General features: G+C 43.8%; 1 protein-coding gene across 4 annotated transcripts in view; it reads left to right on the top strand.

The window, feature by feature from the left end:
• Positions 1 to 15,449, top strand: part of ate1 (arginyltransferase 1) — a 186,290-nt gene that overhangs the window by 135,084 nt on the left and 35,757 nt on the right. For all 4 annotated transcript variants that reach the window (XM_036980814.2, XM_036980807.2, XM_036980801.2 and 1 more), the window contains one exon: positions 13,616 to 13,736. In XM_036980814.2, the coding sequence (XP_036836709.1) occupies positions 13,616 to 13,736 (121 nt within the window). The remainder of the gene's footprint in view (positions 1 to 13,615; positions 13,737 to 15,449) is intronic.

Raw genomic sequence — 15,449 nt, 5'->3', positions numbered from 1 at the left:
CAAACCAGCCCAGACCCATTTTCACCCTCTCTGTGAAGTTTATAAGCTAAACGCTCCCCCCTTCACCCCTTTCCCTTCCCTCTCTCCCCTAAATTGCAGCCTTTCTTTCTGGCAGTTAATTGTTGTTTGATTTAAGCTCAGCGAGAGACCACCAACAGTGTGCCTCACAGTAGAAACATTTGTATAACATTTTCAGTCATTTCTTTCTCGCTTTTGTCTCACAATCATCCTCTGTTTTCATTTTTTTTTATTAGTTTGCCCTGCTTACGTTTTCAACAAATCATTAACAGCCATGGTGTGGTGCCGCAGTCTGGGGCTAATTCATTCTCCCAGCCACTGACAGGGTTGACGGGTCAGGTGTTAGGGTTCACGAGGTTGGGTCAGATGATTGGCTCGTTGAGTCTTGCTGGGCGTGGATGAGGGGGGTGGAGGGAATAGATAGATTGAGACAGAAGGGGTGTGTGTGTTGTGGGGGTGAAAGGAAGGGAGTGTTCAAGTTTTATTAGTAACTCATCAAAAAAATAAACGTCCTCTCACTGTCATCTGTTTATTTTCAGCAAACTTAAATATACATAACAAGATTCAACACCTGAGACATGAACTGAAAAAGTTCCGCAGGCATGCGACTAACATAAATGGAATAATGTGTCCCTGAACAAAGGGTCAAAATCAAAAGTAACTATCAGTATATGGTGTGGCCACCAGCTGCATTAAGTACTGCAGTGCATCTCCTCCTCATGGACTGCACCAGATTTGCCTGTTCTTGCTGTGAGATGTCACCCGACAAGAATTGACTACAGCTCAGCATTCAAAACCGTAGGGCCCTCCAAGCTCATCATTAAGCTTAAGGCCCTGGTTCTCAACCCTGCACAGTGCAATTGGGTCTTGGACTTCCTGACGGCCCACACCCAGGTGGTGAATGTAGGAAACAACATCTCCACTCTCTGATCCTCAACACTGGGGCCCCACTGGTGCCCTCTTGACGAGTGGTGGTGTTGTCGGTCCATGACATGTCCTTCGTGATGTGGACGCAGAGGAACTTAAAACTTGTGACTCTACTGCAGTCACTCTGATGTGGATCGGGGCATGTTTCCTTTTTTTCTCTGCTTTCTGAAGTCAAAAATCAACTATTTTGTTTTGCTGACATTTGAAGGAGAATTTATTTTCATTACACCATAATGCCAGTTCATTTACCTCCTCCCTATAGGCTGCTGTGTCGTTGTTGGTGTTAGGAATATTATGAATAAATTACTAAACAATATCCTCATTTTAAATAGAACTGTAACTAAGTAAACTTTATACTCTGTTTTATTGTATCTGATTAACAATATGAGTTCATAAGAAGGGATTATGTGGCATGAACAAGGAGTAATTAAATATAACGAACACCATTCCTAACTAGTCTGGAGAGGAATGGGTTGTGGGTTAAGTAAGCAGATAGGTTAACGACCCTATGGTTGAACCGACAACTTAGCTCTGGGGTGTTTTAGATAAGACAGTGAGTGCATTCCTAGGTTTTCTGTTAATTAGAACTGTCAGCTAAGTGGTGATCAATAATGGTGAGGGTTCAAGAGTTAATTCAGTTATATTGTGTGTCCTGTGTGTGTGTTAGTGAGTTGGAATTCACTTTTAAACTCACTTAATTCTCGGTCGAAAGAAGGAGATTCATTCTAGAAGCAATGAAATGACGTCATGTTATTGTATATAAACTGTTGCTTGTGGTAACGTGGCAGCTCGCTCCGAGAATAAATTCTGTTACCTATTATTGACTGGTCTCCGTCTATTTTATGAAAACAAGAATCTTACAAATTCTCATAACATTTGTAATTAATGAAAACATATTGGAATAATTAAATTACAGTAACAGTTGGTTATCAGGCCTACAACCATGGTTTCATCAGAACTTTAAGTTGGTGTTGCGAAAAGCCATGCAGTCGTGGGTGAACAGGGAATACAGCAGAGGACTGATGACAGCCTTGGGGGGGCCCCTGTGTTATGAGTCAGTGTGGAGGGGTTGTTGCCTATCCTCTCAGCCTGTGGTTTGCCTGTCAAGATGTCCAGGATCGTTGCAGAGGGTGGTGTCCAGACCCAGGGCTCTGAGCTTTGTGTTGAGCTTGAAGGGAACTATAGTATTGAATGTTGAACTGTTGTCAATGAACAGCATTCTCAGATATGTGTACCTATTGTCCAGATGCGTTACGGTCATGTGAATAGCGACGGAAATGGCGTCTTCCGTTGATCTGTTGGAGCATTAGACAAATTGGTGTGGGTCCAGTGTGCCTGACATGAGTTTGGACGTGTTTGCCTTGCCATTTAACTCAGACTGGTTTATTTTTCAAAACAGTGGCTGCACCACTTGGTCTGAATTTTCTGAGACATGCAAGGCTTTTTTCTAGGGAGAGAAGGGGGATTCCAGAAAACCGATCAGCACTACTCGCAGAACGAGTTGGGGCCATAACATAATGGCTAAGTCATACTCATTCATGCAGAGCAGGCTGGGGGCTCAGGTGGCTGGGACTTGGGCAGTATATGTTTGTGTCTGTACTGTTTTCCTGCCCATAAAAGATCTTGGGCAATATAGAGAAGGCTGGGACTGTATGTCAGTGGCCCGGGTTGGTGCTGTATGTCTGTCTTTAACAGATAACATACAGCCATACTCCCACAGATGTGCTGGGGCTGGTCCTGTATGTCTGTAGCTGTCTGTGCTGCCTCCCTGCCCATAAAGACCTGGAGAGTTGAGGAGATAAAAGGGCCCTGTGAGTCTTGATGCCTGTAAAGCTGCTCGCTGCCTTCGGTCTGTCGGGCTCTATCGAAATAAGATCCTGTAAAAATATTTTCTCGTCATTAACCTGTCGCCCATGGAGCACTGATGCAGAGCCGTGCAGGGGCAGAAGGGGTGGGGCAAACCCTGGGAGTGGGGGTGAGGGTGTTTCAATTTGTGTGTGTGTTTGTCCATGTTTGTGTGTCCGTACCATGTGAGCGACAAAACAACTTGGAGTTTAGTTTGTTTGCATCTTTCATTGGTGCCATACCCCTCTTTCCGCCTCCAACAGCCTTCACCATTCTCACCCTGAACACTGATGTGTAGGTAGGTCTGTGTGTTAGTGTGACCCAGTCTGTTTACGTGTCATTCAGCAATGCATGGCAGGGACCCCCTCAGTCCTGTATATCTGTGGATCATGTGAATGTGTTTAAGACTCTGAGAGACAGAATGAGAGTGGGGTCATTGTGAACTGTGTGTGTTATAATTGGGAGGGACAGATAGGGTCTTTATTTGTCTTTGGCTGTGAGTGACACACACATCCAATTTGCTAGGTGATTGTGACCCTGTGTCAGAGCTGGCCTGGGTCTGAGTCATACTAAGCCCTCTGTGTCCAGTGTCAGTTCAGACACACCTGAGTTGTGTTAATTTGGGCATAATGTAGCAAAACACTTTGTAATGGAGAACTGGTGTTTCTTATTAGATAAGTTCGAGTAGTCCCTCCTTGCCAAATTAAATTGTATTTTAGTTGCGAAATGTATTCCTAGCTCCGACAGTGCAGTAATATCTTAACAATACACACATCTAAAAAGTAAAAAAAATTGAATTAAGAAATATGGAAAATATTAGGACAAGCAGTGTTGGAATCTGGAGTGTGTGTGTGTGTGTGTATATACTGTGTATTCAGACCCCTTGACTCAAGGACAGCCATCTGCTGCACTCCACCAATCAGGCCTTTATGGTAAAGTGGCCAGATGGAAGCCACTCCTCAGTAAAAGGCACATGATGGCCCCCTTGGAGTTTGCCAAAAGACACCTAAAGACTCTGACCATGAGAAACAAGATTCTCTGGTCTGATGAAACCAAGATTGAACTCTTTGGCCTGAATGCGAAGTGTCACGTCTGGAGGAAACCTGGCACCATCCCTACGGTGAAGTGTGGTGGCGGCAGCATCATGCTGTGAGGATGTTTTTCAGTGGCTTGGACAGGGAGACTAGTCAGGATCGAGGGAAAGATGATCAGAGCAAAGTACAGCAAGATCCTTGATGATAACCTGCTCAGGACCTCGGACTGAGGTGAATGTTCACCTTCCAGCAGGACAACGACCCTAAGCACGCAGTCCAGACAAGTCTCAATGTCCTTGAGTGGCCCAGCCAGACCCTGGACTTGAACCCGATCGGACATCTCTGGAGAGACATGAAAATATTTGTGCAGTAATTAGAGGTCGACCGATTATGATTTTTCAACGCTGATACCGATTATTGGAGGACCAAAAAAGCCGATACCGATTAATCGGAAGTTTTTGGGGAATTTTATTTGTAATAATGACAATTACAACAATACTGAATGAACACTTTTATTTTAACTTAATATAATACATCAATAAAATCAATTTAGCCTCAAATAAATAATGAAATATGTTCAATTTGGTTTAAATAATGCAAAAACAAAGTGTTGGAGAAGAAAGTAAAAGTGCAATATGTGCCATGTAAAAAAAGCTAACGTTTAAGTTCCTTGCTCAGAACATGAAAACATATGAAAGCTAGTGGTTTCTTTTAACATGAGTCTCCAATATTCTCAGGTAAGAAGTTTTAGGTTGTAGTTATTATAGGACTATTTCTCTCTATACCATTTGTATTTCATTAACCTTTGACTATTGGATGTTCTTATAGGCACTTTAGTATTGCCAGTGTAAAAGTATAGCTTCCGTCCTTCTCCTCGCCTGGGCTCGAACCAGGAAGACATCGACAACAGCCACCCTCGAAGCATTATTACCCATCGCTCCACAAAAGCCGCGGCCCTTGCAGAGCAAGGGGAACAACTACTTCAAGGTCTCAAAGCGAGTTACGTCACCGATTGAAACGCTATTAGTGCGCGCCCAGCTAACTAGCTAGCCATTTCACATCGGTTACACCAGAATAATCACGGGAGTTGATAGGCTTGAAGTCATAAACAGCTCAATGCTTGAAGCACAAAAGTGCTGTTTGAATGAATGCTTACAAGCCTGCTGCTGCCTACCACCGCTCAGACTGCTCTATCAAATATCAAATCACAGACTTAATTATAACATAATAACACACAAATACGAGCCTTAGGTCATTAATATGGTCAAATCCGGAAACTCATTTAGAAAAGAAAACGTTTATTCTTTCAGTGAAATACGGAACCGTTCCGTATTTTATCTAACGGGTGGCATCCAAGTCTAAATATTCCTGTTGCATTGTACAACCTTCAATGTTATGTCATAATTACGTAACTTCCTAAGGCTTCCACTAGATGTCACCCGTCTTTAGAAACTTGTTTGAGGCTCCTACTGTGAAGGGGGGCTGAGTGAGAGGGGAGTGAGTCAGAGGTCTGCCAGCAGCCACGAGCTGGTCACGTGCATTCACGAGAGGTAGCTCTTTTCTGAAGACAAAGGAATTCTCCGGTTGGAACATTATTGAAGATTTATGTTAAAAACATCCTAAAGAATGATTCTATACATCGTTTGACATGTTTCTACGGACTGTAACGGAACTTCTTGACATTTCGTCTGCAACTAGTGAACGCGCTTCGTGAGTTTTGATTTGTTTACCAAACGCACTAAGGAAAGTAGCTATTTGGACATAAATGATGGACATTATCGAACAAATCAAACATTTATTGTGGAACTGGGATTCCTGGAAGATCATCAAAGGTAAGTGTATATTTATCATGTCATTTCTGACTTCTGTTGACTCTACAATATGGCAGATATCTTTTTGGCTTGTTGGTTCTCTGAGCGCCGTACTCAGATTATTGCATGGTTTGCTTTTTCTGTAAAGCTTTTTTGAAATCTGACACAGCGGTTGCATTAACCTGTAGTGACACCCCTACCCAGTGAACGGGACCGTTGTCATCATCTGACACTAATTAGCATAACGCAACGGACAAATCTTCCTAGAAAATATTCCTGTTCATGAAAATCACAAGTGAAATATATTGGAACACAGTTTAGCCTTTTGTTAATCACCCTGTAATCTCAGATTTTCAAAATATGCATTTGTCTAAGTTTATCATAGCCTAGCATAGCATTATGTTTTGCTAGCAGCAGGCAAACTTGTCACGGAAATCAGAAAAGCAATCAAAATAAATCGTTTACCTTTGAACTTTGGCTGTCTACCAGGTTAAAACATCCAAAGTTAATTTTTTTTTCTCCCAAAAATATTATTTTTGTAGGCGAAATAGCTTTGTTTGTTCTTCACGTTTGGCTGAGAAATCGCCCGGAAATTGCGGTCACCACAACGCCGAAAAAATATTCCAAATTAGCTCCATAGTATCGACAGAAACATGGCAAACGTTGTTTAGAATCCATCCTCAAGGTGTTTTTCTAATATCTATTCGATAATATATCCGTCGGGACAATTCGTTTTTCACTAGGACCGATTGGAATAATGGCTACCTCCTGTATTTTACGCGAGAATCTCTCTCGGAGCCACCATGTGACCACTTACGCAATGTGGCTGCCTACGGCTAATCTTCAACAGAAATGCGTAAAACTACGTCACAATGCTGTAGACATCTTGGGGAATACGTAGAAAGCGTAAGCTTGTTGATGGTACATTCACAGCTGAATAGGGAGTCATTGGAACGCAACGCTTTCAAAACCTGGGGCACTTCCGGATTGGATTTTTCTCAGGCTTTCGCCTGCAACATCAGTTCTGTTATACTCACAGACAATATCTTTACAGTTTTGGAAACGTTAGTGTTTTCTATCCAAAGCTGTCAATTATATGCATATTCTAGCATCTTTTCCTGACAAAATATCCTGTTTAAAACGGGAACATTTTTTTTCCCAAAAATGAAAATACTGCCCCCTAACACCAAGAGGTTAAGGATAAGTTTATCTATATTTCCATGTATTTTCATCAACATTTATAATGAGTATTTCTGTAAATTGATGTGGCTCTGCAAAATCACCAGATGTTTTTGGAACTACTGAATATAACGTGCCAATGTATACTGAGATTTTTTTATATGAACTTTATTGAACAAAACATACATGTATTGTGTAACATGAAGTCCTATGAGTGTCATCTGATGAAAATCATCAAAGTTTAGTGATTAATTCTATCTCTATTTCTGATTTTTGTGACTCCTCTTTGGCTGGAAAAATTGCTTTTTTTCTGTGACTTGGCTCTGACCTAACATAATCGTTTGTGGTGCTTTCACTGTAAAGCCTATTTGAAATCGGACACTGTGGTGGGATTAAAGATTACCTTTAAAATGGTGTAAGATACTTGTATGTTTGAGGAATTTTAATTATGAGATTTGTTGTTTTGAATTTGGCGCCCTGCACTTTCACTGGCTGTTGTCATATCGATCCCGTTAATGGGATTTCAGCCCTAAGTTTAACTAAATATGCAGGTTTAAAAAATATACCTCTGTGTATTAATTTTAAGAAAGGCATTGATGTTTATGGTTAGGTACATTCATGCAACGATTGTGCTTGTTTCACAAATGCGCTTTTGTTAAATCATCCCCCGTTTGGCGAAGTTGCTCTTCACACAGTTTGCAACGAGCCAGGTGGCCCAAACTGCTGCATATAGCCTGACTCTGTTGCACAGAACGCAAGAGAAGTGACACAATTTCACTAGTTAAAATAAATTAATGTTAGCCGGCAATATTAACTAAATATGCAGGTTTAAAAATATATACTTGTGTATTGATTTTAAGAAAGGCATTGATGTTTATGGTTAGGTACACATTGGTGCAACGACAGTGCTTTTTTCACGAATGCAATGGTTAAATAACCGTTTGAAGTAGGCTATGATTCAATGATAAATTAACATGCACCGCATCGATTATATGCAACGCAGGACAAGCTAGATAAACTAGTAATATCATCAACCATGTGTAGTTAACTAGTGATTATGTTAAGATTGATTGTTTTTATAAGATACGTTTAATGCTAGCTAGCACCTTACCTTGGCTCCTTGCTGCACTCGCAAAACAGGTAGTCAGCTTGCCACGTAGTCTCCTCGTGGAGTACAACGTAATCGGCCGTGATCGGTGTCCAAAAATGCCGATTACCGATTTGTTGTGAAAACTTGAAATTGGCCATTCCGATTAATCAGTCGACCTCTGTGTTCAGCAATACTTAAGTAGGACTGGCCTTGACTAGAATACAGTATATACATATGAAGTGAGTTAAACCGTATGTAAACTGTATATTATTTAAATTGACCAGTGTTCCATGACTAGGTGTACATGGGGCAGCAGCCTCTGAGGTGCATGGTAGAGTAACTGGGTGGTGGCCGTCTAGTGACAATGACTAAAGTTCAGGGCCGGGTACCTGGCTGGGGCTGGTTATTTAACAGTCCGATGGCCTTGAGATAGAAGCTGTTTCTCAGTCTCTCATTACCAGCTTTGATGCACCTGTACTGACCTCGCCTTCTGGATGGTAACAGGGTAAACAGGCCGTAGCTTGTGGTGATTGAATTGTTGTTGCCTACCTTTACCACCTGGGGGCGGCCAGTCAGGAATTCCAGGACCCAGTTGCCCAGGGCGGGGTTCAAACCCAGGGCCCGAGCTTAATGATGAGCTTGGAAGGTACTCTATTGTTGAAGGCTGAGCTGTATTCATTGAACAGCATTCTGAGATAGGTATTCCTTTTGTCCAGTTGGGATCGGGCAGTGTGCATTGCGATGTAGATTGCCTCATTCGTGGGTCTATTGGGGCGAAATGCTAATTGCAGTGGGTCTAGGGTGCCGGGTAAGGTGGAGGTGATATTATCCTTAACTAGCCTCTCAAAGCACTTCATGATGACAGAAGGGAGTAGTAGTAGTCATTTAGTTCAGTTACCTTCACTTTTTTGGGTACATGAAGCAACTGGGGACAACAGACTGGAATAGGGAGAGATTGAAAATGTCCGTCAACACTCCAGGCAGCTGGTCTGCGCATGCTCTCAGGACGCGGCTTCGGATGGCATCTGGGCCGGGAGCCTTACAAGGGTTAACACGTTTAAATGTCTTACTCACGACCGCCACGGGGAACGAGAGCTCGCAGTCCACGTAGCATGTGGTGGCCAGTGTTGGCGGCACTGTGTTTCCCTCAAGGCGGTGAAGGTGTTTAGCTTGTCCAGGAGCAAGACGTTGGTGTCCCCGGCTGGTTTTCCCTTTATAATCCGATTGTCTGGAATCCCTGCTACCTGCGTCTCGTGTCTGAGCAGTTGATTTGTGACGCCACTTTGTCTCTCTACTGAGGTTTTGCAGTTGTTCGCATTTTCAGTTTTGCGTGAATGCTGCCATCTATCCACGGTTTTTGGTTTGGATAGGTTTTAAATGTCAAAGTAAGGACATTTCCTGATTAACTCAGTCACTATGCCAGTGTATACGTCAATGTTATTCTCAATCTGGAACATATCCCAGTTCGCGTGATCAAAACAATCTTGAAGATACCGATTGATCAGGCCAGTGTTGACCTGACCTTACCACGGGTACTTCCTGTTTGCATTTCTGCCTATAGGAAGGGGTGTGATTTGATTTGCCAAAGTGAGGGCTTTGTAGCTGTCCCAGAAGGTAGAGTAGCAATGGTCTAGAGTTTTTTTTTGAAGCACGAGTGGCGCAGGCGATGTTGATATAACATCGCCAGCTACAATAAATGTGGCCTCAGGATATGTGGTTTGTACAACGTCCAGTGTAGTCGTGGTATCGGCTTGAGGGGGAATATGCACGGCTGTGACGTTGACCGAATTCTCTCGGGAGGTAATGCGGTCAGCATTTGATTGTGAGGTATTTCCAGGTCAGATGAACAAAATTACTTGACTTCCTGTACATTACCACAATCACACCATGAGTAGTTTATCATGAAACACACTCCTCCGCCTTTCTTTTTTACAGAGAGTGCTTTATTCCTGTCTGTGCAACGTACTGAGAACCCAGCTGGCTGTATGGACTCTGACAATATATCCGGTAAGAGCCATGATTCCGTGAGGTAGTTTTACTCTCCCTGATGTCTATCTGGAAGGAGATCCTCACCCTGAGCTTGTCTACTTTATTGTCCAGCGATTGTTCATTAGCGAGTAATATTCTCTGAAAGTGGGTGGTATGCACGCCTCATGAGTCGGACTAAAATTCCACTCTGAATATCTCTTCTCAGCTGGCAGCGTCTTGCAGCAGTCTCTGGGATAGGTAGACTTGCCTTGGGGGGGGCATGAACAAAGGATCCAAATTAGGAAAGTCATATTTCTGGTCGAAATGGTGGTGAGTTACCGCTGATCTAACATACATTTTTTCCTGCTGTATGTAATAATGCAAAGGACGTTATGAGCTAATAAGGTGAAAAATAGAACAATACTGCAAAGTTGCTTAGACCATGTCTATCGGCGGCATATTGCTTCAGTCTGTTGTCTTCCATTTGTTGCTCTTTGAACACCACCCTGTACTAGGGTCAGCCTCACTTTGTGTGCTCAAGAGCCGACATAGCTGGAGGCTGCCATTTTTGTCTGTTTATACGAATGTAGCCTAAGTCCGTGTGATAGTGTGTAATTGTATTTTTCAATTGTTTACTTGCCCAAACTAATTTTCCTGAAGTTCCCTGACTGTTTATTTTAATATTTTTGCAATACACTTCAATATACTCATTAAGCAAAGACCTATTCATAGCGCCAGAATGACATTAGTGATCCAGACAGTTTTGTAGTCATTGGTGGAGCCAGTCAGTCCAGCATTGTAAGGGAATAGATTACTAACAAACTTCTGAGCAATAGTTAGCCCTAGCTGTGCAGCTAAAACATGCAGTACTATGACGGTAATTGAATAACGGTGTAACTGACGGTTTTGGATGAAGACTGTTGTGAAAATAAAGTAACCGTCAATACCGTTTAAATCGGCCTGCATTCATTTTTATCGATGGCAATTTGAATGCATAGAGATACTGTGACGAAATCTTGAGGCCCATTTCGTGACATTAATCCGCCGCCATCACCTTATGTTTCAGCATGATAATGCCGCATGTCGCAAGGATCTGTACGCAATTCCTAGAAGCTGAAAATGTCCCAGTTCTTCCATGGCCTGCACACTCACCAGACATGTCACCCATTGAGCATGTTTGGAATGCTCTGAGTGTGTACGACAGCGTGTTCCAGGTACCGCCAAATCCAACAACTTCACCCAGCCATTGAAGAGTGGGACAACATTCCACAGGCCACAATCATCAGCCTGACCAACTTTTTGTGAATGAGATGTCACACTGCATGAGGCAAATGGTGGTCACACCAATGCATCCCTGGCATATCTGCTGGCCAGGCAAACTCTGTAAAAGTAATTTGTAACTGAGGTAAGAGAGAGCCTTAAAGCCAACCTAGGAAAGCTGTAGAGGAGAGAGAAGACACTGAGGATGGGGGGGAAAGAGTGACAGTGAAAAATAATGAGGGTTAGATGAGAGGGAGTGAGGAAGGAGAAGAGAAACACCTTGTGGTGGTGAGCTCAGGCCAACACTCCAGTCCAATAAGGAAAGGGAACAGACTCACAGATAGTGGCCAGACCTCTCTCTCTGACTCACAGATAGTGGCCAGACCTCTCTCTCTCGCGCTCTCACACACACCGGTGTTCTATTCCTCCTTTTTCCTTTTTGGATAAGTGCTGAGTTCTCTGACTGGGCTATGAGCCTCCTGTCTCCTGTTATTTTTGGTTATATAGGCCCTCTACATCTTTTACCTTTTTTTCATCACACAAATCTTTAAAGGCACAGGCATGTTATTCTGGGCTAAGGTTTGGACTGGGGCATAGAAATAGGCCTAAAATACTCTACTAATGGTCTGCTTTCCAAATGGCACCCTATTCCCGATATAGTCCACTATATAGGAAAGATATTGTGCTAATTGGGACACAGACATAGACCTTTTTATATTGCCCTGCATAAATTCCATGTCATTCTGTGTCTGTTTCTTGCCATGGTATAGGAGAGTACAGAGAGAAGCCTGTCCTTACACGTTGGTTCACTCTCTCTCTGATTAGGAAGTATTCTGGTGCTACAGAGTGTAACTGTGGCTTACTCACTCTATCTATGACTCACTCCATCCCATCCCTCTCTCCTCGTGTCCCTTCACTCATCCGTGCCCACGGCTGTTTTCAAGAGGTCCAGTGTTGGGGTGAAGGTGTGTGTGCATGTGAGAGAAACATGTGGAGGTGTGCTTTTGCTGAGCGATGATGAGGGAACCCATAGAGTAGTTGTGGTGAAGTGTAAGAATGTCTGTGACGGTTGACAGTCAGAGAATGTCAGTGGGTGTGTAGCGTGTCCACTGCAATGCCACTACCACTCTATTCATCTGTTGGCACCAGGATAAGTTAACTCCCTAACACATCCCCTTCAGCTGGCCCTGGTGACCCTGTTTGTCCCCATCGTGGGTTACGTGTCCGGGGTTGTATTCATTTGGCACCAAATGGAGGCTGTGTGTGTGTGTGTGTGCGAACGTGTGTGTGCGAACGTGTGTGTGCGAACGTGTGTGTGCGAACGTGTGTGTGCGAACGTGTGTGCGAACGTGTGTGCGTACGTGTGTGACAGAACGTGTGTGTGACAGAGAACGTGTGCGTACGTGTGTGACAGAACGTGTGTGCGTACGTGTGTGACAGAGAACGTGTGTGCGTACGTGTGTGACAGAGAACGTGTGTGCGTACGTGTGTGACAGAGAACGTGTGTGCGTACGTGTGTGACAGAGAACGTGTGTGCGTACGTGTGTGACAGAGAACGTGTGTGCGTACGTGTGTGACAGAGAACGTGTGTGCGTACGTGTGTGACAGAACGTGTGGGACAGAGAACGTGTGTGACAGAACGTGTGGGACAGAGAACGTGTGTGACAGAACGTGTGGGACAGAGAACGTGTGTGCGTACGTGTGTGACAGAGAACGTGTGTGCGTACGTGTGTGACAGAGAACGTGTGTGCGTGCGTGTGTGACAGAGAACGTGTGTGCGAAGTGTGACAAAGAATGTGTGTGTGTGTGAGAGAACGTGTGTGTGTGTGTGTGTGTGTGTGCGCGTCCGTGTTTTGAGATGTGGCAGAAGGCCTCATGGAGGCGCCTGCTTTTTTATTGCATAATCTCTTGTTTGTGTGTTTATCAATATATGTGTGTCTTTGGTTTGAGCATGTGTGTGTACAATGTGACTGTGTAAGACAGTGCAGCATGCCTGTTGGAGACGCCTTCTTGTTTACAGTGTAATCTGTGTGTTTGTTTGGAGCCATGTGATCAATTCAAGGCCTTTGATAACAGGCCAAAGGGCTAAGGTTCTGCTGCACTCTCCTCTTTCCCCCTGTTCCCGATTTCTTTCTCTTCAGCCTTTTCCTCTACATCCGTCTTTCCCGATGATCACTGTCTAGTTCAGTTTATAACGATGTCTAACACTCAAAATATTGTCGCAACTTCATCAAGATGTTCAGATCTCTTGTAGTAACTTATTAAGTAAGGTGTTGGGTAGATATTTGCTGCACCCTGATTCCAGTCCCGGTTCCAGTCCCCAAATTTGCCGCAATATTATGTTTGTTTGTGTCTTTTGGCGTAACGGCTAAGGCTAACATTTTATGGACCAGGGTTTGAGTCCCGGTTGGGACCACCCCCAAAATTTGCTGCAATGTTATGTATTGTAAAATAACAACCCCTTTCTCTGTCGCTCTCTCTAGGGGCAGTACCAGCCTTCAGACCTCCTGTGCCCAGAGACATATGTCTTTGTGCCCATAGAATGCTGCATCCCCAGCCTGGAGCAGACCCACTACGCACGCTTCAACCAGGACCCCGACGCAGGTACTGAAAACAACACCGCAACCTACAGTACACTATGAACGCTATACTACGGCACACTGACCTATATCAGTCATTCTTGTGGTCAGCAGTAGCCTCAAGTTTACAGAATTGGGCCAGTAGAAGGGTTGCTGCTTCCAATCCTCGGGGGGAAAATGTGACTGCAGTGAGACGGCAACCGGAGGGTTTCTGTCATCAAAATCTCAACTACCATTTACTGCCGTTGTGCCTGTGTGCGAGGCACTTAACCGCTACAACTGGTTCGGTTTGGGAATAACATGAAGCAAAAAAATAATAATAATTCCAATTGACATTGGACAACAATGTTTCGATTGTATTCACAAGCTGTTATGGATGAGTGTGTGCTCAGATGAACCTGTGTGTGTGAGCCGAACCAAACTAATCCGAGTCTGATCGTGCAGTATGTTGAAACCTCTGGCTTAGCTCCAGACATCGAGCTTTCCCTGAACCCAGGTCAGTTTGTGTGCTGGCTCCACTGTGGTCAGACACTGTCATTATGGAAGACTCGGGGCTGCATCCCAAATGGCACCCTGTTCCCTACATAATGCACTACTGGGCCCTGGTCAGAAGTAGTGCACTATGTAGGGAAAAGGGTGTCATTTGCGATGCAGATGCTGTTATTATTACCAGAATAATGATATCAGTGATAATAGCTGGGCCGACCAGCAGACGCCACAGCTGGGAGGGAGAGAGTGGAGAGGAGGACAAGGAGGAGAGGGAGAGAAAGAGGTTTCATTGCGGATAACTGCTGAGTGGGGTACTTGAAAGTACTCTCTCGCTCTTACTCACACATAATGATACACACACACTCCCCTCCCTCTCCCTGTTCTATCTATGTCCCGCTCTGCTGACTGTTCAGTTCTCTGTTAGAGTTCTATATCAGCACACACACTCCTTTAAACTGTTTTTACCTCACCCCACACTTCTACCCCCACTGCCGTGTCTATAGTAATCCTCTCCAAAACTATTTAGCTCTTCCAAGATGAGCCTGGCTCCGTTTAGGCGAGCCTCACCTCTACTCACTGATCTGGCTAAGTAAACAACAGGCTAATATGTACAACTACCAGATCTTGAGATGGAGAGAAAATCCTCTAGAAACCATTCAGAAGAGTTTAAGTATTTGTCTCCAGTGTGTATGGCAGCCTGCAAGCTGAGAGAAAGAGAATCGCTGCATTTTCACACACACACACACAGACAGTTGATTTGGCTGTTTCCAGTGTCTAACACACTAATAGTGTGGCGCAAGCGGTCACATTGGTCTTGGTAGGCAGAGGTGTGCGTAGTTTCAGGTGTTTGGTGTGTGTGTGCGGTGCGCACGCAACGGTCTGTGTGACTGTGACTGTGTGCCAGGGTTTCCTTTAACTGATCATTGTCAGCTTTTGGCAAGAAAAAAAAAGAAATTTTATAAAAGATTGCCGCCGGTCAAATTCTTTGGGAGAAATTATGGAAATACCAGTCGATGTAAATACATTTTATCGGTCGATTAGGTTAATTTGCATAATTTTGTGGCATTAAATTGGTTTGTGTCTATTTTTGTTAGTCGTCATTTATTTTATCACACACGCACAGCATATGCTACAGAGTCTAGTAGGCTATGAGCGGTATAAAATTAACTTCCTTCAAACTGCACGCAGACATAAATGGTACCCAAGAGTTCGTCTGATTCTGGGGAAGTAGATGAAGGGCGTCATTGAC

Source organism: Oncorhynchus mykiss, chromosome 1 (genome assembly GCF_057628025.1).
Source record: "Oncorhynchus mykiss isolate SJ-2025 chromosome 1, ASM5762802v1, whole genome shotgun sequence".
NCBI lineage: Eukaryota > Metazoa > Chordata > Actinopteri > Salmoniformes > Salmonidae > Oncorhynchus > Oncorhynchus mykiss.
This window is presented reverse-complemented; position numbering and strand designations above follow the sequence as displayed.